Raw genomic sequence first — 21,071 nt, forward strand, 5'->3', positions numbered from 1 at the left:
CCCCAGCCCGAGGACCCTCGCCACCATCCCGCCTGCCTCAGCTCCTCCAGCCTGCAGGCCGGCCCGTCGAGGCTTCCGGCCTCAGGACACTGCTCCCCTGCCTCCCCACCCAGGCCCATTCCAGACCTTGGCCCCAGCCAGGGGTTCCTGCCCCCCGCCCCCGACCGCACCTCATTCGCTTCCCTTCTAGCCCTCATGGGGTCTCTTCCCTCCAGCTCCCAGAGCCTGGTGCTGTCCCCATGCCGCCTGCCCCCTCCCCTGCCTCTCACCCCGCCCCCCCCAGCACCCAGTACTCACTCTCCTCATCCCCACCCCTCTCTGGGGCACCCGGTCAGGCCTCCGCGCGGGCAGGGGACAGGTCCTGAGTGGGCTAGAATGGAGGCTCCGCTCCCAGGTCTCATTCAGCCTCCAGGGGTTGGAGAAATTCCATCCAGGAGAAAAGCTGGTCTCAGACCCCAACTGACTACCCTTCCCTCAGCCTGAGCCTCCGGCATCTATCCCTTCTCTCGCTGCCGGGCCCTCCTCGCCCCCCCTCCCCAAGTGACCCCGCCCCGCAGGCCCTGCCCACGCTGCTGCCACCGACCCGCAGGCCCCGGGTCCGCACCCCAGGCTGGCGGCCGGGCTGTCCCGACAGCGGGGACGGCCGGCCAGCTGGTTCCCTTCGGGGCACGCGCCTCCCCCTGCACCCACCCCTGTAACCCGAGCCGCTCACAGCGCCTCCCCGCGCAGCCCCACTGGGCGCTAGGCCCCGACAGCGAGTCCGCAGGCGCCATGGGCCTCGGGGCCTGCATGTCCTCGGTGGCGTCGGGGGCCCGAGCCCAGGCTCGCCGGCTGGAAGCCGTGCTGGGCGCCCTGTGCCTGCTGCCGGTGCTCCTGCTGCTGGCCCGGCTCGGGGCCCCGGCGGCCCAGCTGGGGGCCAGTGCGGCGCAGGTGAGAGCGGGTGAGGACGGGCAGAGGGGTGGGCGCCCCGGGGGTCCAAGAGCCTGCGTGTCGGGGGGGGGGGGGAGGGGGGAGGGGGGCAGGGGGAGGAGGAAGCCAGCATCAGGCCTCCAGCTCCGCCCACTCTGACCTGGCCTGTGGTTAGTAACCTTTTTCTTCCTGGCTGTAAAAGCAGCAAACTGGGGTAGAAAACCTGAAAACGCAGAAAGACCAAGGGAGGGAATTTCAACGCTCCCTGAACCACGCACCCGCCTGTTTTCTTTAGTTCTTTTTCCGAGTGTTTTCAGACGTGGGGATGATCCCTACTGCGTCCCCACGAGCACTCGCTTTCCTTGAAGGGAGACATCGCCGCACCCTACCCCACCGGGGTCTTTGCCACCCCAGGACCTGGTCCTCTGCTCCTCCAGGCGCCCCGCAGACGCCGCTACACGCTGACCCCAGCCAGGCTGCGCTGGGACCACTTCAACCTCACCTACAGGTGAGACCGTGGCCCAGGAGGGTGGGGGCGGGGCAGCATGCCCGAGCCTGGCCGCCACCCCTGACCTTAACCCCCATCCCAGGATCCTCTCCTTCCCACGGAACCTGCTGAGCCCCAGTGAGACCCGGCGGGGCCTGGCCACCGCCTTCCGCATGTGGAGTGACGTGTCCCCCTTCAGCTTCCGAGAGGTGGCCCCTGAGCAGCCCAGCGACCTCCGCATAGGTGGGCGCCGTGCCCCCGCCCCCGCCTGGCCCTGCGGCCCCCTCTCAGCCCTGTGCTCCCCCAGGCTTCTACCCGGTCAACCACACGGATTGCCTGGTGTCCGCGCTGCACCACTGCTTTGATGGCCCAACAGGCGAGCTGGCTCACGCCTTCTTCCCTCCGCACGGCGGCATCCACTTTGATGACAGCGAATACTGGGTCCTGGGCCCCACGCGCTACAGCTGGAAGAAAGGTGATGGCCTGGCCTCCTGTGGGGCCCTCTGCACCATGGTGGGCAGAGCAGGAGGGCTTTGGGGGTGGTGGCTGTGATTTGGGGTCAAGGAGGCAGGAAGGGGGTGCTGGGAGGCGGCCGTAGGCCTGGGTTCCAGGAGCCCTGAGGAACCCACCCCCGCCCCCGCCCCCGCCCCCGCCCCCTGCTGCTGGAGACGGAGCTGGAGCTACATTCCTGGGCACCGAGCTCACTGCCTCTGGAACATTCTTATCTTCCCGTGGCTGTGCTGAGGGAGGCTCCGTGGCCACAGTGCAGCCGATGTGGCCACGGCAAGCACGGCTTGCTGGCAGAGTGGGGCGGGCTGGGCCAGGGTTCGAGGGGCTGACCCGCCGGACCTGCAGGCGTTTGGCTCACCGACCTGGTGCACGTGGCGGCCCACGAGATTGGCCATGCGCTGGGCCTGATGCACTCGCAGCATGGCCGGGCGCTCATGCACCTGAATGCCACTCTGCGGGGCTGGAAGACGCTGTCACAGGACGAGCTGTGGGGGCTGCACCGACTCTACGGTGAGTGCCGTGGGGGGGCGGGCTAGGGGCCGGCTGGTGGGCCGGCCCTAAGGCCGCGATGCCCTCCGGCAGGCTGCCTGGACCGGCTGTTCGTGTGCACGTCCTGGGCTCGGAGGGGCTTCTGTGATACCCGCCGGAGGCTTATGAAGAGGCTCTGCCCCAGCAGCTGCGACTTCTGCTACGGTGAGGCTGGGTCCCCACTCGGGGCGTGGGGCATGGCTCTGGCTGCGGGGGGGGGGACACTGGTGTGGCCCTCTCTGAGCCCGCCCCCTTCCGCTGCCGAGCAGAGTTTCCCTTCCCCACGGTGGCCGCCACTGCACCACCGCCCAGGACCAAGACCAGGCTGGTGCCTGAGGGCCGGAATGTGACCTTCCGCTGTGGCCAGAAGATCCTCCACAAGAAAGGCAAAGTGTAGTGAGTGGCCCTGCCCCATGACTCCCTGAGGGTGGGCAGCGGGGGCTCGGGACCCTGCCCAGCCCTGCCACCCTCCCCGCAGCTGGTACAAGGACCAGGAACCCCTGGAGTTCTCCTACCCGGGCTACCTGGCGCTGGGCGAGGCACACCTGAGCATCATCGCCAACGCCATCAACGAGGGCACGTATACGTGTGTGGTACGCCGGCGGCAACGTGTGCTCAGCACCTACTCCTGGCGAGTCCGAGTGCGGGGCTGAGCGCCCTGCAGGGCTGAGGCCGCTGATAAAGCACTTTCTCAATGACGTCTGCGCGCCCTTTCTTGGGAGGGCGGGCGGCCAGCCTCGGGCCCCTGGGGTGGGGCCGCTCAGCCTGTGCTCAGCTTGATGCGGGGAGCCCACTTCCCCACAGTTCCTTGGGAGTGAGGATGCGGTCCTCAGAGGCCAAGGCCAAAGAGGGTTTTTCTTGGCTGGTCCTGGAGAACTGGGGTAAATTAAGGCCCAAATGTAAATAGCATCTCCGGGAGAGCAGGCTGAGCCCAGGGAGTCCGGGGTCCCTGGGTGTGTCTTGGGTTTGCTCAGGGTTGGGGGAGGCAGGAAGGCTGAGAAGGGCAGGCCACTGTGCCTGCAAGGCCTCCAGAGGGAGCGGGATGGGGGTTGGGGCAAGTGAGGCCAGGAGCGAGGGCCTAGACAGGAGTTGGGGGAGGAGGCCGGTGGTGCCAACAGAAGGGACATGGGGCAGGTGGACGCCCCAGACAGTGGCAGGCACCCCCCTTTGCCAGAGTGACGCCCTGTCCAGCTAGACCGGGAGTTGGAGACCTGGCGGGCCAGGAAGAACCCGGCCAACATGGGGTCAGAGGCCACCCTTCTCCCCCCGTCCTCCCCCCAGAGAATGAGGGCCTGAGGACCCCCCAGGCAGCGCACGCTAAGTCTGCCAGGGGACAGCTGTGCAAAGGACGTACCAGAGCTTTCCTCCAAGAGTATTTTACTGCATCTTAAAACGTGTTAACAACCTTGTACAAAACCCACTGTGGCCAAGAGCTCGCATGCCCGGCTCTGGGGGGCCACGGATGCCCAGAGTGAGGGGCAGGAAGGTGTGAAGCAGGAGCCTGAAGATTAAAAGCAGAAAAATCCCCCCCCCGCCCCGCTCCATTCCACATCAAGGCCAGTAGCCTAGTAGCACAGCCCCCGGTGGTGACCACGTGAGTCTGCGTGTCCGGGGGTATGCTGTGACACTGGCCACCGACGGATGCCCGCCCACTCCTTGCAGGGCAAGTCTGACACGTCTGAAAAAATACAGCCTTTCCTTCCACAAGGAAAATGTGATTTAATTCTACAAATTTACAAGCCAAGATAAAACAAAAATAAAACGTGGAAAAGCAAACAGACGGGCAGTCTGAGACTTGAGGTGGAGACCCGTGGCCACGCCGGCCTGCAGCAGCTGCGTCCGCTCAGAGCAGGGCCCGGGTCTGGCCCCACACGTTGCCTCCAGCACCGGCCCGGGGCCCGGCTGAGTTGTGCTGGGCAGCCCCCGCAGGGCTGGTGCGGCTCTGTGCCGACCCTCAAAACTTGAGGCTGAAGCCAGGCCCCGCGGCCGAGGCTCCCTGGTTTGTGGTCGTGAGGTGGAAACCCGTCTCCTTCAAATCGTCGTCGCCCTGGGGAGCAAGCGGTGCTGTGGGGCCCCGGCTGCGCCAGCCCGGCCCCAGGGAGCCCCCACCCCTTCCCCCTGCCGCCGGCCCTGCCCCTCACCAGCTGGCTATAGCCCAGGCCTCCCTCGGGGGGCCGTGGGCTCGTGCCACGCTTCACCCTTTGCTGCTCACTCTTGGCGGGCCACGTGGGGAACATGGAGGGGTCGATGGGGAGGGGGGTCTCTCGGAAATACTCATGCTTGAGGCCGTCCTCGGCACTGACTCTCCGCCCAGGGAAGTACGTCAGGAACCTGGGGGAACAAGAGCGCTTGGTACCCAGCACAGGGGTGCGGGTGGGGGTGGGGCGCCCGCAGGTTGACACACTTGTTCATGAGGTCAAAGCCCTGGTCTGAGAGCAGCGCCCCAAAGCGTTTACGGAGATTGTTATAGGGATATTCAGTGAAGGTCATCTTCTTGACTGCGGGGAGATCATTGTAGCCAGGCCAGATCTTCTCACTGGGGGTGCCCAGGTCCTGAGAGAGAGAGACAGGCAAGTCTCGGAACGGCCACAGCCTGCAGGGGCGGGTCTGGTCCGGGGTGCCTGCACATACCTGCCAGGGCGCCCCGCAAGCGGAAGCCACAGACGCACCTTAAACACTTTGTTGATCTGATCGATCTCCGACTTCCCAGGAAAGAGCGGCTTCTGAGTCAGCAGCTCCCCAAAGATGCAGCCCACCGACCACATGTCCACAGCCGTGGAGTACTCCTGGGAGGCCAGGGGTGCACTCAGGGGGCTGGTGGGGCAGCAAGCACGGGTGAGGCCCCCCAGCCCCCAGCACTCACCTTGGCGCCAAGCAGCAGCTCTGGGGCACGGTACCACAGGGTCACCACGACTGGAGTGTAGGCCTTCAGAGGGGACCCGTATTCCCTTGCCAGCCCAAAGTCGCCGACCTGCAAGGATGGAGGGCAGGCTGTGGGGCAGACCTCTGAGGCCCGGGTGTCGGGCGCCCCGAGGGGTGAGCCGTGGGGGCTCACCTTGAGGATCCCAGCGTGGCTCAGCAGCAGGTTGGAGGTCTTGAGGTCCCGGTGCAGGATCCAGTTGTCATGCAGATGTTTCACACCACGCAGCAGCTGGATCATCAGGGTCTTCACCTCCCCTAGAGGGCAGTGGGTTACTGTCCTAGGTCATCTGCTCGCCTCAGCAGCGACCAGGCTTCTTGGGGTGCATTCATCCCGGGAACGCTCCCAGCTCAGGGACACTGCCAGCAGCCTGGGCAGCCTAAGGGTGGGCTGTTCCTCGTGGGGGACGCCAGAGGGCCACATCTGTAGGAGTAACTTGGGGCTGCAGGAGGCCCTCCCTGTAGCTGGCCCCCACCGAGCCCGCAGGCCCCACCTGGCAAGAAAGGCTGCTTCATGGTCTCCATCAGGCTCTTGAGGTCATGCTCCACATAGTTCATCACGATGTAGATCTTGTCCATGTTGCTGCCCACGACTATTTCCTAAAAAACAAAAGTCTGTGGGTGCCCTGCTTACCTCCAGGCCCCACCTCTGCAACCATTGACTCCAGGAGCATAGACACGCAGAGACAGCGGGGACCTACAAAGTGTGATGACCATCCAGGGGCTGACATTTGGGGTGAGAGGGCTAGCACTCCATTTCTGCACAACACAGGTAAGTGTGACTCACAGGCTGCCCTCGGGGCACAGGCCGGGGCTGCCTTACCCTGACTGTGACGATGTTGGGGTGCTGCGCCTTGAGGATGGTATTGATCTCCCTCAGAGATGTGATTGGAAAGCCCTCTTTCTCCTTCTCCATCTTCAGCCGCTTCAAAGCCACAATTTCATCTGAAAACAATTCAAAGACAGGCTGAGAAAACCTTCCACTAACACACACTTGGCTGGGACTTGGGAAGCACCCCTTGTTGTGCACCAAGAAGTCTCGTTTTTTTTTTTAAAGGTTTTATTTATTTATTTGAGAGAGAGAGAGCACGAGAGCGAAGAGGGTCAGAGGGAGAAGCAGACTCCCCGCTAAGCAGGGAGCCCGACGTGGGACTTGATCCCGGGACCCTGGGATCATGACCTGAGCCGAAGGCAGACGCTTAACGACTGAGCCACCCAGGCGCCCGAGAAGTCTTGTTTAACTGGAAAGTCCCGTATCACGTCAGCACCAAGAAAAAAACCCAAACCTGTTGCCTGACAGAAACATGAGGCCTATTTCCAGACCAGCTTTTGTCCAAAACAGATAAGGAGGATTGTCCTATTTCTCTCTCTAGCCCGACTGTGATTTGCCAGGAGACACGGCAAACCTCAACATCCCAACATGGAAACATTCATCAGGGTCTCAGGATCTCAGGTGGTCCCTCCCCGAGTTTCCAAGACCCAGATGTGGGCGGAAGGGAAGCTTCCGGTCCATGACTCACACACCTGCTCAGGTGCTAGCACTCAAAGCAGACTCCACAGTTCCTTCTGGAGCCGAGGCACCTGCCGTCACAAGCAAGCAGCAGAGCCTACAGTCGGGCTGACCTCTGGACTCCACAGACATCAAGGAGTCAACTGCTCAGGGGCCCGTGCTTGCCAGGTAAGGCGAGGCCATGACCGGGCATCTGGGGAGGGAAGACTCTCAGAGTAGGAACTGTGTGTTCAATGACCTTGATACTGAGAGTGCCAAGGGTCAGGATGGCCCAGGCTTGGATCTCAGTCCCTGCAAGCTGGCTGTGGCTGGAGCAAGACGCCCTGCCTCCCTCCCAGAGCCCGCATGTGGGCCCAGCAAGGCTGTGCACAGCAAACGCCCGGCTGGGCCTGAGGAAGGGCGGTGGGTGCACCCAAGGACAATGCTCCTCAGGAGAAATTCCTTCCTGCCCGAGGACAGGTTTTCTGTGCCGCCTGGTTCCTGTCCTACATCTGCCCTTCCCACCTTGGGGGACCACTCGATACTGCACCCACCTGTTTTCTTGTCCTTTGCCCTGTACACCACCCCGTAAGTGCCTTCTTCGATCCTATTGAGGCACTGGAATTCCTCCACGCTCCGACAACCCTGAAAGGAAGCACGCCATGAGGACGCAGCAGCCGTGGCTGCGCTCACACCTGCTTGAGCTGGTGCAGCAGTCCCCGCCCAGAACGTGTCTGGTGGCAGGACCAGCAGCAGCCCTCCTCCCCGGCTTCTTCAGTGAGCACATGCTCTTGGCTTAAGAAATAAAACCAACATGGACAAAACCTGGTCCTGGGCATGTCCTCCTGAGCCAGGCCTGGCCGCCCTGCGCTAAGATAACAACGGGGACAGGAACACCCGCGGCAGCACACCACCAAAGCCGAGGCACAGGTGACCCCGGCGGCAGATGCCCACACCAGGGGCCCCGCTCATACTCTGAGCCCCCAACCCTGTCCACCGTCGGCGAAGTCGAGCCAGCCCTGGGGTGGGGGACGCCTGACCTGCAGGGCAGGGAGGTACTTGGGCAGCTCTTGTTTGAGTTCAATGGGTGACAAGGCAGGAGAGTCCGGCACGAAGTCGCCTTCAGTCAGGGCGCTGCTCTGCGGAGTGCCCTCGCCGGCTTCTTCCTCCCCTTCCTCACTGTCTCCGGAGTCTCGGTCAAATCGGGACTCTGGAACTTCAAATGTTAAGCCCAACTGTGGAACCACGAATAAGCAGTGTCATCGCCCCTCTGCTGCTCTGGGGTGGGGGTGGGGGGGACACCGAGTGCACACCAGAGCCGCACGGGAGAGACCCCAGATGCTGCACACAGCTGCGTACCCCACCACTCTGGACAGAGGGCACTGGGGTCTTGGGGTTCGCCACCTCAGCCGTGAGCACTGGGAGCCGCTGACTGGAGCCGGGGCTCAAAGGCGGCACAGCCAGGACTCGTCCGTCAGGCCCTGAGGGCATGGCCTGGCTGCTGCCTACTGGGGGTGCCCGCCCTGCGGATGGAGCGGAGCTCAGAGGCCAGGGCGGAGGGTGCCTCCCTGCCGTGTCTAAGCCATTGGGATGCTGAGGATGACATTCACTTAGCACTGCCCCTAGTCAGGGGTGCTGGCCCTCCACGGTCACAAGCGGGTCTCTCGGAGTCGGTTGCCTGTGCCTCGGGGGAGGGCTGCGCACACAAGATGGTGATCTGCTGGCTTTAGAAAGGGTCACGTCGCTGAGGGGCAGCCGAGGGAAGGCCCGAGGGAAGGACCGCCCAGCGGGGTTGCCGCTCACCGACCAGGACATGATTCTCGCTCTCCCGCTCTCCGTCCTCACTCATCTCGTCCTCGCTCACTTCCTCTGCAAGACAGAGTGGGCGTCTGCTCAGACCTGCAGGGCCGTTCAGACCCTCCACGAGCACAAACAAGGGTCTGCTTTAGCCACCCGAAAGCAAGAACCACTGTAAATCATCAATTTTGGGGTCTCATGTGAGTCCCAGATACCAAGGCATTTTCTGTTTGGAAATATTTTTAAAACTGAGAGTTCAAATGCTCTCTCTGCAGTTTCTAAACACCAAACAAAACCATCAGAGCCCTGTGCCCTCACCAGCTGACTGTCCAGATGCATCCTCAGAGTTGCTCCCGGTCTCCTCTTCCTCCTCCTCTTCCTCCTCCGATTCTTCACTGCTGCTCCCCTCCTCCTCCTCCTCCTCCTCTTCTTCCTCCTCCTCCTCTTCTTCCTCCTCTGAACCCGACCCTGACTCCGCTTCGGGAAGAAAACAGCCGGAAGTGCACGGTGGGGACCGGTGGGCCCTCCCTGCGCAGCGGCGAAACCAGCGGTTACCTGACGAGGACTCGGCGGAGCTGGTTTTCCTTTCGCTGTCGCTGACGTCTTGTAGGTCGGACAGCAGGTCTCTCTCTTCCATTTTCTCTTCTTTTACTTATGAAACAAACCACCAGAGGTGAATGTGGGAAGTGTTTTACAATAAACAAGACCCGATGGCATCTTTCATGCAGAGACTAACTGTGGTTTGTGTGACACACAGCTCCCCCACACTGAGCTGGAAGATGGCTCTCGAAGACCGTAACAAACGTCTCCACCGACAAATACAAACATACTTCACACAAATGACGGTCCCGTCACGCGATATGGGACAACTGTAGCCTATCCTCTCATTGTACGCAAAAGAAGCAAGTTTTTGTGCTAAAATGTCTGTCAGCGGAGAGCCACGCCATGCGGGCCCCCAGAGAGGCACTGTGCACCCTCACCTGGCTTCCGGCCGTCTGTCAGCTCAAACCTCTCTCGGGGTGGCCGTAGCGGGCTGCGACTCCAGTGGCTTGCTTTCACTTTGTCGCCATAGTCTTCTCTCATCGTTCGGTGATGCGTAGAAACTGGGGCACAAAACACAGCAGGACATGGAGCTGGCAGCGTCCTCTCCAGCAGGGGCCCAGCTCGGTCAGGTCTCACCCGCACCCTTGCCGGTGGTGACACACAACACATGCCCTGGCGACAGAGGCCTGGAGGCTGCGAGCTGTCCCTGAGGACCCACGTGGACCTTCCAGACTCTTCTCCACTGATCAAAAAGGAAGGGGCCACGACCCACCTCCTCAGGCCTGTGCCTGACCCGTGTGGGCAGCAGACTCAGCTCCAGCACCAGGCCCGGGAAGGCCCCAGCTGCACACCCTCACCTCACACCTGAAGTGACCCCGGCCCTCCTCAGCAGGGAATTACGCGGTCAGGCTCAACTCCTGAGCCCCACGGCCTGTCCCCACTTCGCTCGGCCACCATCCCGAGCGCCTCATCCCTCAGTGTCACTTGTGCAGCCCTGAGCTCACCCACGGGAGCAGCACCCCACCGCAGGGTGCGCCCACCCGCACCTTCCCTCCGGGCCTCGCGCTCCTTGCGCCGCTCCTCGGCCCGCCGCTCCCGCTCCTTCTGTTCCCGCTGCTCCTTCTGCTGCTCGCGCATCTTTCGTTCTCTCTCCCGCTTCCTCTCCAGCTGCTCGAGGCGGTCCCTGCAACAAGCACAAGCCAACTCTCTCCACAAACACAAAGTTTTCCTTTTTTACCCCAAGTGCTTTTTTGTTCAAATTTAAAAGTTGTCCATTTAGGTTATTCAAACCATAAAGGACTGTTTAAAAGCAGAAGATAGATGTGCACACATCCGGACAGCCACAACAGAATAAAGCAAGGGGCGCCTGGGTGGCTCAGTCAGTCAAGCATCTGACTCTTGCTTTCGGCTCAGGTCATGACTTCAGGGTCGTGAGACTGAGCCCCACGTCAGGCTCCGTGTTCAGCACAGAGACTGCTTGTCTCCCTCTCTCTGCCCGCCCCCCCCCCCAACCCGTTTGTGCGTTCTAATAAAATCTTTTTTTTTTAAAAAAAACATTTTTATTTACTTGACGGACAGAGATTGAGAGAGAGTGTGTGCGCTCACGCACAAGCAGGGGGAGCGGCAGGCAGAGGGAGAGGGAGAAGCAGACTCCACGCTGAGCAGGGAGCCCGATGTGGGACCCCTGGGATCATGACCTGAGCTGAAGGCAGAGGCTTCACTGACTGAGCCACTCAGGCACCCCTCAAATAAATAAAATCTTTAAAAAAAAAAAAAAAAAAGATTTTATGTGTCAGAGAGAGAAAGAGCGCATAAGCAGGGGGAGTGGCAGGCAGAGGGAGTAGCAGGCTTCCCAGTGAGCAGGGAGCCCTATGCAGGGCTCAATCCCAGACCCCGAGAGTATGACCCGAGCTGAAGGCAGCCGCTTAACCGACTGAGCCACCCAGTCGCCCCACAAATAAATAAAATCTTAAAAAATAATAATAATAAAGCAAAACACTGGCACAATGAGATAAGTGCCAATGACGAATGAGCCTACTGCTTCCAGATGCCTGTTTAGCAGACCTACTAGGTATGGATGACAGCACAATTTAAATCCACCTTTATCACTGTCTAAGTTTTCAGGGGCTACAGACAGGGTGGAAGAGTCCAGCTGGGGGAAGTCCGGAGGAGGATCTAGACTCAGGCCAGGGGCCCTGTCCGACCCTCCTTACTGGATTCTATGGCAGGTGGACCCCCCAGACGATTCCCCAGCCCAGCCTGGCGTGGAGGTCAGCGGGCATGAGTGTGATATGTGAAGGGCAGTGGGGAAAGCTGCTTCATGAAGGCGGCAAGAGTCATCCGAGTACTGCGGTGTGTGTGGCTTACTGCACCACAACACGGCAAACAGTGAAAACTGGCCAGTTACAGTAAATTTTCATGTCCCTACAGTTATGTCCAAATATAAAAAGCTATTACAAAAAAAAAAAAAGCACGTACCAGTATACACAAACAGAAATGAGCACAAACAATGGTGAAAACAGAACAAGCCCGTGGTCCAGTCACCAGTCCTGTACCAACTTTGGGGTCTATCAGATGTCACCACTGCGGAAGGCTGGGATTCTAGAAACTATTCTCTAAGTGCCTGAGTCCAAACTGTCGTGAGATAAAAGCTGTAACATAACATACGAAATCCAACCACAGAATTCCATTTTTCATAAATTTATGGAATTGTGCAACCATCACCACGAGCCAGTTTTAAAACACTCCCATCGCCTGATAGGCCCCCTCACGCCCATCTGTGGCCAGCTCCTAGCCTGCCCCACGAACCTGTTTCTATCTGCTTGGGATTCTGTGGATATTCCTTTTGCTTGCTTTGGGTTGAGTCTGCTTCTCTGTTCTGCTTTCTGCAGAAGCTCAGATGCTAACCTGAAAACTTCCTTCTCTGTTATCAGTGCTTAAAAGCCAAAACATCTCACTCCATGCACAGCCTTTTCTGCATCACTAAGTTTTGGCACGCTCCTTTTGTTTTCATTCAGTTCAAAATGTTTTTTTTTCCCCCCCCAGTAGACTCCATGCTCTCAGCGAGGTGCCCAACGCAGGGCTTGAACTCACCACCCTGAGATCAAGACCTGAGTTGGGATCAAGTCGGATGCTTAACCGACTGAGCCACCCAGGCACCCGTTTTTCCTTTTAATTTCTTCTTTGGGCCATAGGTTATGTAGGAAAGGACTGCTGGATTTCCATTTGAGGATGTCCTCAGGTTTTTTTGTGTTGATTTCTACTTCAATCCTTTCGTGGTAAGAGGGTGTACTTTGTACAACCTCAGTTCTCTTAGATTCGGAACTTGCGTGGCCCACATATGATCTATGTTGGACAACGTTCCCTCTCAAGCGTGGACTCTGCAGCTGTGGGTGGGGTGCTAAACGCAAGGTCAGTGAGACTGATCTGGTACAGGTTATTTTCCAGATGTTTTATATCCTTTTCTCTAGCTGTTCTGTCAACGATGACACTGTGGCATTGAATTTCCAGCTAGGATGGATGAACTGCCTATTTCTCCTTCCAGCTATCAGGCACACACACGCTCATCACCATCACTTCTTTCTGCTGCACGGACCCTTCTGTCGTGGGAAGCCTGTGTTAGCGCTGGTCTGACTTCTGTCGGGTAACCCTGATGTCTCGCCTGAGCCAGGTGTGCTCTGCAGCTGCTGTGGGCATGGGACATCTCTGTCCACACGTCTACTTTTGACCTATTTTTGTCCTGGACTCGGAGGTTCTCCTTACAGACAACTTACTGCATCATGCTTTGCTATCAAATAACCTCTTCTCTGGGGTATAGAAACCACTCCATGTTTCCTGTAATTATGGATGTGGCTGAATTTACCTTCTGTTATTGTTTTAATTTTGTCTCCTGTCTTTTTAGGTCCTGTTTCTCCCTTTTTGGTTTAAATAAGGATTTTTAGAATACCATGTTAATTGCTGTTTGTATTACTTTATTAGTTATTTTCCTAGTGGTCGCTCCAGCACGAGAAGCATGCACCTTGTTGTCCCAGTGAATGCAGAGGCCCTGCTCTGACACAGCTCCGGCCCTCCCTTCTCTGTGCAGCCTACTCATGCTACGCGTCACGGGAGAGCATTTTAATAGTCACTGTTTTATGCAATCCTATGTCTCCTATAGAAATTGAGAAGATGTGAGAAAAAACATTTATAGATTCTGTTATGTTAACCTGAGCCTTTACCATTTCCAGTGCTCTTTTCTTCCTTCTTCCTTTTCTTCCCTGATACCTTCTGCTGTCATTTCCATTCAACATGAAGGTACTCCTTGAGTATTTAAGGCAGGTCTTGCTAACAATGAATTCCACCAGTTTATCTTCCTTATTCCCCCTCACTTTGGAAGAACAGTTTTGCTGGATACAGAACTCCTGGTTGCCAGGCTTTCTTTTCGCAGTGGGACCATGCCATTCCACCACCCTCACTGACTCTGAGAAGTCAGCCTCCAATCACACTGAAGCCTCCCTTCTATGTAGATTTTTTCTCCTGCTTTCAAGATTTTCTCTTTGGCTTTCACGTTTCACTGTGATGTCACTTTATTTATCCCACTTGGGATATGAGCTTCTAGATGTATAGATAAATGTTTTTCATCTTTTTTTTTTTTTAAGATTTTATTCATTTATTTGACAGAGAGAGAGAGACAGTGAGAGAGTGAACACAAGCAGGGGGAGTGCGAGAGGGAGAAGCAGGCCTCCCGCTGAGTAAAGAGCCTGATGTGGGGCTTGATCCCAGGATCCCAGCTGAGCCACCCAGGCGCCCCAAATGTTTTTCATCTTTGAGGCTCTGTTCATCTTTTGTCAATTCTCTCCATTCTTTAGAAAGCATAATTTCTATCACTCCATTTCAAGTTCCTTGCTAATGTGGAACACTTGATTTCTACTGATGCTTTTCTTCCTTAATACAGAGTCATACTTTCCTATTTCTTTTATATCTCAAAACTTTTTGTTGAAAATTGGACATATTTCAGGGGCACTCTAACAAAACCTTTTTTTTTTTTTTTTTTTAAGATTTTATTTATTTGACTGAGAGAGAGAACACAAGCGGCGGGGGGCAGGTGGCAGGCAGAGGGAGAGGGAGAAGCAGACTCCCCACTGAGCAGGGAGACCGACGTGGGGCTCCATCCCAGGACCCTGGGATCATGACCTGAGCTGAAGGCAGATGCTTAACCGACTAAGCAGCCCAGGTGCTCCTCTAACAAAATCTTAAAAAGAAAAGAAAAGAAAATTGGACGTTTCAGATAACATACTGTAGCAATTTTGGATTCTCATTTTTTCTCTCAGTTGCCGTTTGTTTGGTAACACGCCATGCTAATCTGTGAACTCTTGTCTCCCGACTAGAGTGTGGCCACTGCTGTTTTCTTCCCCATACGTTGTTTATTTTCAGGCTTGGCTTCCTTGGAGTTACACTGTGTGTGCACAGCTGTGCTGTCAGCCCATCCTAAGCAGAGTCAGCACAGGGCCTGGCAAACACGGGTGTTTCACATGCTAGCAGTGAACCTGGACACAAAGCTCTGCTAACCTCACGATCTCAGACCTCTACCTGAAGACTCAGCTCGTCCCACACCGCCTCCACGAGAGAACAAAGGCTCTTGTCACAGCTTCGTCAGGTCAGCCCTTCGGCCTTGGTTCCTGGAACGCTGGCACATCTACCCTCCTACTTCTCCCTTCCTTGTAGCAGGCCACCCACCAAGCTTTCTCTGGAAATGACCTCACTATACAGAGGTGGCCCTACTATTCACACCACAGATCTGGGGCTAAACAGATGCTTTTTCCTGGGAATCTGAGCCCACAGAGGCTCTTGTACTTGGAGACATGTCCAAGAGTCTGGTGTCTCAGCTCCCAGGCTGCTACCAAGCCCTTGGGATTTCCTTTTGTTTTGTCTGAAAGAACTACCGGCTATTTCTGCAGTCTAGAGTCTATTAGAGAACCCGAAGCAATGTATTTCCTTAGTTTTCCTGGTTTAGGCCACCTAGAACAGAGCCTGGTACAGAGCACACACTCAATAAATACTTGCCCAGTAATCACCCTAAACTAGACTTCTTTTGGGTACAGATTCTGTGTCAGGATTTCTATACGTGCACTGGGCTATCTCCAAGAGCTATGATTCAAACACAGTACTCCCCTTCCTCTCACGAGGCATGCCCCATCCTGACGCAGCAAGCTCAGAGGTATTTACAGTCCCTCCTCCCCCTCACCCATCATCAGCTGAGAGGCCCAGGAAGATCACTTCTCCCTCTTCTACCTTCCTTTCCCTCTCCACTGTTAGGTGTTTGGCCCTAAAACTTCATTCCCTGTGTCTGAATTCCTATCTCAGACCCAGCTCCTGCCAGCAATGCCCCTTCCTTCAGGTCCACATCACACTCTTACACGGGGTCTCGAGCAACTGCCGGCATGGCCTCGCTCCCGAGTACCTCCCTCAGCAGCCTCCACCTGGAGAAACTGACACACAGAGTTCCATTCCCTTCATTATCTTTTCTCAGGAAGATTTACACCCATTTCAGTCTTCAAGATGCAGTAAAAGCTCAATCCCTTGAGGACAAATCTCTTGGTTTACACCACCACGTTTACTGCACCGTGACTCTGGGCTCACAAACCACTTCTGCATCACATCTGTGTTATGCTGCCGGGTCAGTGTGTGTCAAGATGGTCTCTTCTGCCACTTTGACGGCCTACTGGCCCCAGGAGTGCTCCGTTCAGGCTCCTTAGCAAACTGTGCTCACTCACCTCTCCCTTCTGGAGTGTTCCCGGGCCATCTCCCTCCTCTTCTGCCTCTCCCACTCTCGGCGAGCCTTGTCCTGCTCCTCTCGGTGCCGTTTCCGGCGCTCGTGTTCTCGCTCTTTTTCCTTTGCTCTAGCGTGCTTCCCTAAGGAGAAAGAGTGTGTCATGCAAAGGGGCCCAACTCCCAAAACTTAATTTGCAAATACCCAGTGAAGAAGAGAATACTCAATTAATGACTTGGAGTCTCCGACTCAGGGAAAAATAACGTGGTGACCGCTGAATAGAATTGTAACTGCATCTTGTTTCTCAATTTTCTGTACTAAATAAACTATGATTGGACTATAGCTGACCAATGAACACAGGGCAGGGGCACCGACACCCCTGTGGCCGGAAATCCAAGGGTAATTATGAGTCCTTAACAGTCAACTACTAACAGCCTACTGCTGAACAGAAGCTTTACTGACAACACATCTTTTGTGTCACGCGTGTTCCCTACTGTACTCTTAAACTGTGTAAGCTACAGAAAAGAGACTATCGTTAGAAGAACTAAAAGGAAGGGAAAGTGTGTTTGCAGCACTGTCCTGTGTTTACCAGGAAAAATCCGTGTGCAAGTGGACCATGAAGTTCCAGCCCATGCAGGGTTAGCTGTATACCAGTTCCGTCATTAAACAACATCATCGTCATTCGTAAAGAACACAGGACAAAGTTCAACTCCTTATGGTGGATTTCCATCTTGTGTGACAGAACCATGTTCACCAACTGCATCGATAACATGAAACTTAAACCAGGTGCCAGGGCCATATTTCCCAACACCCCTAAGAACCTCTTAATGGTAGGAGATCAAACCCATTTGGACTTCATCAAACATCTTTTTATTTTCAGTTAATTCAACACTGAACTGCTATAAAAATCGCATGTAAATCCCCTATATTTGTTGATTAAGACAGTATGACATTTAAACGAACTAACCCACAACAATGTAACAAGGGGAAAAAAACACCAGAAGAAGAATGAAACACCTATTCAGAATGATCTACAATAAATTTATGCTTTCAGCTAAAATTTTACTTTCTCTTCTCTTTCAATTGTGCTCTGGAGAAGACAGCAGATCATAATATAGGAACAGACCACACTTAAGCAGGATACCAAAACAAAAAAAAAACAAAAAAAAACCCCCAAACAAAACGAACAAAAAACCTAAAAAAAAAATTAATTAAAAAAAAAGCTTCTGTACCCCCTTCTGCTGAATGGCTACGATGCCTACGTTTCTCTTTCCTCTTTTCATCTTTCCTGTGATGAGCCTTTTCTTTCCGAGACATTTGCTGTGGTGGTTTGATAGCCAAAGAATCATCTTCCTCTCCTCTGAAATACACAACAGCATCACACCATGCTAGAGAGTAATGAAAGGAGCCTCAGGGTACTGTGGAGCTTCTCTAACCCAGAAACATGCAGCGTTCAGAATACAAAAGAGTGCAATCTGAACCATCGTTTTAAATATTGTTAACTACGAAACTTAAGCCAAAACTGCTTGTCAAATACAGACTCAGATCAAAAGTGTAAGTGAAAAATCAACGTCTATATGGAACAATGCCTCTCTGAGGAAACTTTAGGGGGCAACAGACATGTTCATTACCCTGATCATAACTGCACAAATATGTACAAATATGTCAAACTGCACACTTCATATATATGCAGTTTGTCATTTATATACCAACAAAGCTGTTAAAAAAAAGGTACCATGATTTTAATGAACTTAATGACCCCAAAAGGTCCCTCAACAGTATCTTCAACTGCCTGTATGACTGAAATCCTGGGAGACTTCTTGATCTATGTCTCTGTACCTTAGTTTCTGGTTAGGTTGGCTTTAATTATCTGATGATGGATAATCTGGTGCTGATGATGGGTACGAGAAGGAATCAAGTGGTGCAGGGAAAAATGTTAGAATACACAGGCCTGGGTAGGACCATTTCTGCTTACAGGACTTGCTCAATATACTTCAGTACTCTAATGTGGTTTATCTGTGCACAATTTTAGGCAGTGATTTTATTAATCATCAAAAGCATACAGAACAATTATTTAAATGTAGTTCGTGAGGGGTGCCTGGGTGGCTCAGTCGGAGAAATGTCTGCCTTTGGCTCAGGTCACAATCCCAGGGTCCTGGGATGGAGCCTAGTTTGGGCTCCCTGCTCAGCGGGGAGTCTGCTTCTCCCTCTCCCACTGCCCCTACCCCCACTCTTTGCACTCTCTCAAAAATATAAAAATCCTTAAAAACAAACAAACAAACAAATAAACAAATGTAGTTTGTGGACTTAATTGAAGGATAATTGCAAGGAAAGAGATATACACTCACTCAATTTTCATAACAGGGGTGCGGTGGCAAGTGATAACACACAATCTATCTCAACTGTGAGGTAAACCTGAAGTCAGGACTACAGATGTTTTCAAAGTAACACTGAGAAAAGTCAGACAGGGCCCCTGCCATGCGGTGGGACCCAGCCGGCCTCCACACTCTTCCCTGCTGTACACCTCGCCCCCACCTGTCTTCCATGGAGTCCTCTCTTCTGTATGGTGAGTTCCGTATCGTAATCTCCATGCGGTGGTCCCTCAGCTCCCCCTCCTCAAGGGAATCCCGCTTGGAATCCCGGTCATCAGACTAAGAAGCAAGGAGAAAGTCATTTTCCTCACATAAGTGTCTTTTTAATGATAATCAAACCTTGCCAACATCTAAAAACAAAGTTTCACATATGCTTTGAATGGACCAATGTTACAAAACATGAAAAAACTTTCACTCAAATCACATGATGCTAAAATTAAAACTCACTGTAAACTCAGAACCTGAGATGAAAAATCCGAAACCAGCATACAGGACAAGGAATATTAGACTCTATGCCAAGTATGTTAGTTGTTTACAGAAGCCGAAATTGAGCCCTAAGATATATTTCATGCCAGATACCTCGTGATATTTCACCAATCGTTAGGAAGGGTCAGTGACTAACATTATCAGAAGAGGTACTTTTGCCAACATCCCTTTCAAAATTACCAAGAGTTTCTCTGAACATGTTATTATGCAAACCGAAAAAGGAAAAGATAAAACATTAATTTCCACGCGACTTCCTACTATACTACACAGAGATGGTGTCACAAACAGAAAAATATCAATACGGGAAAAATTAGTCCCACTGTGCTAATGAATTTAGGCTCAAAGCACTTCATTCTCCACGTAGAGCCTGCCGTCTACACACAGCTGTAGCATGTTATCAGTTTGTCCTCAACGTAAACTGAGTATTTGAACGTCTTTGTTAATTCTTAGAATAGGTTTGGGCTCACCTGCGACATTTGGAAGTACAAAAGAACTTCACCGAAGAAGCGTTGTTCTAATGGAAAAACGAGGGCAAAGAAATTAAATCTCCTTTAAGAAAACCACTTACTTAAAAAACATGGCTTACATTTTTTAAGCGTTTTATCTCTGCTTTCTCCTCTTGTTCCTTCCGTCGTTTCTTTTCCTGAAGAATTTCATCTAAAGTTTTCACTTTCCAAGAGTCCTTTTCATCACCCATTGGAGTCCGAACGCTGCCGAGAGAACGGGAGCTCCGTGAGGACACCGCCACTCCGGCTCCGCCCCGCGCGGCTTCCGAACAAACCCGGGAAGGGGCGAGGCCCGCGCCCGGTGCCTGTCACGCCTGTCATTCCCGCACGGTCGCCCCGGTGACCTTTCTGCCAAAGCTAAGACAGCCCCGCGGGGAGCTACACGAGATCCTCCGTGCAGAGCTCGCGGCTCGCTCCCGGGTCCTCCCCGCGCACGGGGTTCGCCGTCAGGAGGGTCGCGGCCCCCGTCACAGGGCCCGGGAGCCGGGGTGGGGCGCTGCGACACGGCCGCGGCGCCGGGACCCTCGCCCCCGGGCTCAGCCGCCACGAGCCGCGGTTCGGGCCCGGCGCCGCCTCAACCCCCAGCTCCGCGCGGGGCGACGAGGCGGGAAGCGACGCCCGGACGCGAGAGGTCAGGGGGCTGGCTGCGCCCGCCGCGCGTCCCGGCCCTCCGCCACTCACCCCTGCACTGCTGCCGCTGCTGCCGCCGCCGCCGCCACCGGTCCCGGAGCCTGAGGAGAAACAGCGCCCGGCGCGCGCCAGCAGCGTCGCCACTTCCTGCGTCGGCGCGGACTGATGACACACGGGGGCGGGGCCCGCCGCAGCCTCCAGAGGGAGGGGATCCGGCGCGCGGGCCTCACGTCACTTCCGTCCTGGGATCCCTCGGTGGCTCCACCCTACTGACCGGGGGGAGCCGCCGCCGCCGCCGCCGCCCCCGCCCCCGCCCCGGGGCGCCTGGTGGGGCCGCGCGCCTACCCTCGCTCCCCGGGTCCCGTCCCTGCCCCGCGCGGCACCCCGCCGGCCTTCGTGGTTTCAGAGGGCCGCAGAGACAGGGGAGAGAACGGAAGATCCACATTAATGACATCTGACATGGAAAATGCAGACCGTGACGAATCCGGGCATAAAGAGGGCGAGTGGAACGGAGACCGATTTTCCTGAATTCTTGGGGACAGGAACACCTTCACTTTCTCCTCCCTTCATGCTGAAAACTGCGGAGGCCACGGGAAGCGGCCGTGGAATCAGCTCAGGAGCAGACACAGGACGGCCCCTCAGTGACGAGCGCGCGGACGGACACGGTTCACGTTTACTGTACTTTTGCAGAACAGAGTCCCAGGTGGTCGATTTAGACAGAAATGGCCAAGAGGCATCGATGCGTCACCGCGGCAGATTTAACCGCCATTTCGAGAAAGTACTGATCCAGTCACTTGAACACAAACCGGTGAAAGAAGGCAGCACACACACATTGTTACAACGCACTTTCAGTTCTCCAGTTTTGTTAGGTATAAAGCAAATAAAACTTGGTTCAGATGTAGACAATTATTGACGTAATTTCAAGTTTTCCAGTGTGGGAAAGTCACCGTGACTGTGGCCCTCCCCAGCCTAGAGCCCAGGACACCCCCTGGGCAGGTTCAGAATCAACTCACACATCTGCAAACAGACTAGAAATAGCCAGTGAATGTCAGTTTTACTCAAATGAAAACCGGGGGGAAAAAAATTGGGAGCGCCTGGCTGGCCCAGTCGGTGGAGCATGTGACTCGATCTTACTGTGAGATGGAGC

The 21,071-nt window shown here is 55.1% G+C and overlaps 2 protein-coding genes across 8 annotated transcripts; one reads left to right on the plus strand and one right to left on the minus strand.

The window, feature by feature from the left end:
- Positions 1-336: 336 nt before the first annotated feature.
- On the plus strand, positions 337-3,132 carry MMP23B (matrix metallopeptidase 23B). 2 transcript variants are annotated; one of them, XM_031027112.2, is made up of 8 exons: positions 337-930; positions 1,278-1,417; positions 1,500-1,639; positions 1,773-1,871; positions 2,252-2,416; positions 2,489-2,599; positions 2,704-2,830; positions 2,913-3,132. In XM_031027112.2, exons 1-8 carry the CDS (start codon positions 772-774, stop codon positions 3,085-3,087), a joined length of 1,116 nt encoding a protein of 371 aa, XP_030882972.1. In that variant the 5' UTR covers positions 337-771; the 3' UTR covers positions 3,088-3,132. The 2 variants fall into 2 exon arrangements, with proteins under 2 accessions (XP_030882972.1, XP_006732465.1); XM_006732402.3 differs by having other exon boundaries at positions 346-930; positions 1,704-1,871.
- Positions 3,133-4,128: 996 nt separating this feature from the next.
- LOC102733654 (cyclin-dependent kinase 11B) lies at positions 4,129-20,101 on the minus strand. 6 transcript variants are annotated; one of them, XM_081817292.1, is made up of 20 exons: positions 19,976-20,101; positions 19,375-19,498; positions 18,466-18,581; positions 17,193-17,290; positions 15,935-16,073; positions 10,229-10,365; positions 9,620-9,742; positions 9,195-9,290; positions 8,958-9,116; positions 8,646-8,711; positions 7,883-8,058; positions 7,397-7,487; positions 6,177-6,298; positions 5,848-5,953; positions 5,490-5,611; positions 5,298-5,405; positions 5,104-5,220; positions 4,839-4,987; positions 4,647-4,765; positions 4,129-4,481 (listed from the first exon to the last, which is right to left on the minus strand). In XM_081817292.1, the coding sequence occupies exons 2-20, from the start codon at positions 19,483-19,485 to the stop codon at positions 4,168-4,170; spliced, it is 2,469 nt and encodes an 822-aa protein (XP_081673418.1). In that variant the 5' UTR covers positions 19,486-19,498; positions 19,976-20,101; the 3' UTR covers positions 4,129-4,167. The 6 variants fall into 6 exon arrangements, with proteins under 6 accessions (XP_081673418.1, XP_081673417.1, XP_081673419.1 ...); XM_081817291.1 differs by having other exon boundaries at positions 17,163-17,290; XM_081817293.1 differs by lacking the exon at positions 19,976-20,101 and adding an exon at positions 19,256-19,302 and having other exon boundaries at positions 17,163-17,290; positions 19,375-19,479.
- Between the last annotated feature and the right edge of the window lie 970 nt (positions 20,102-21,071).

The sequence above is a fragment of the Leptonychotes weddellii genome, chromosome 4 (genome assembly GCF_054177405.1).
Source record: "Leptonychotes weddellii isolate Sample4059 chromosome 4, ASM5417740v2, whole genome shotgun sequence".
NCBI classification, from domain to species: Eukaryota; Metazoa; Chordata; class Mammalia; order Carnivora; family Phocidae; genus Leptonychotes; species Leptonychotes weddellii.

Bases quoted from the DNA above. Each gene is read 5' to 3' on its own strand.
- MMP23B (XM_006732402.3), top strand. From the start codon at position 772: ATGGGCCTCGGGGCCTGCATGTCCTCGGTGGCGTCGGGGGCCCGAGCC. The intron at 931-1,277 runs GTGAGAGCGGGT...CTTTCCTTGAAG, and splicing joins TGGGGGCCAGTGCGGCGCAG to GGAGACATCGCCGCACCCTA. The intron at 1,872-2,251 runs GTGATGGCCTGG...CCGGACCTGCAG, and splicing joins GCGCTACAGCTGGAAGAAAG to GCGTTTGGCTCACCGACCTG.
- LOC102733654 (XM_081817291.1), bottom strand. From the start codon at position 19,485: ATGGGTGATGAAAAGGACTCTTGGAAAGTGAAAACTTTAGATGAAATT. The intron at 18,582-19,374 runs GTAAGCCATGTT...CTTGCTTCTTAG, and splicing joins AGATAAAACGCTTAAAAAAT to TCTGATGACCGGGATTCCAA. The intron at 6,299-7,396 runs GTGGGTGCAGTA...AATTGTTTTCAG, and splicing joins GGCAAAGGACAAGAAAACAG to ATGAAATTGTGGCTTTGAAG.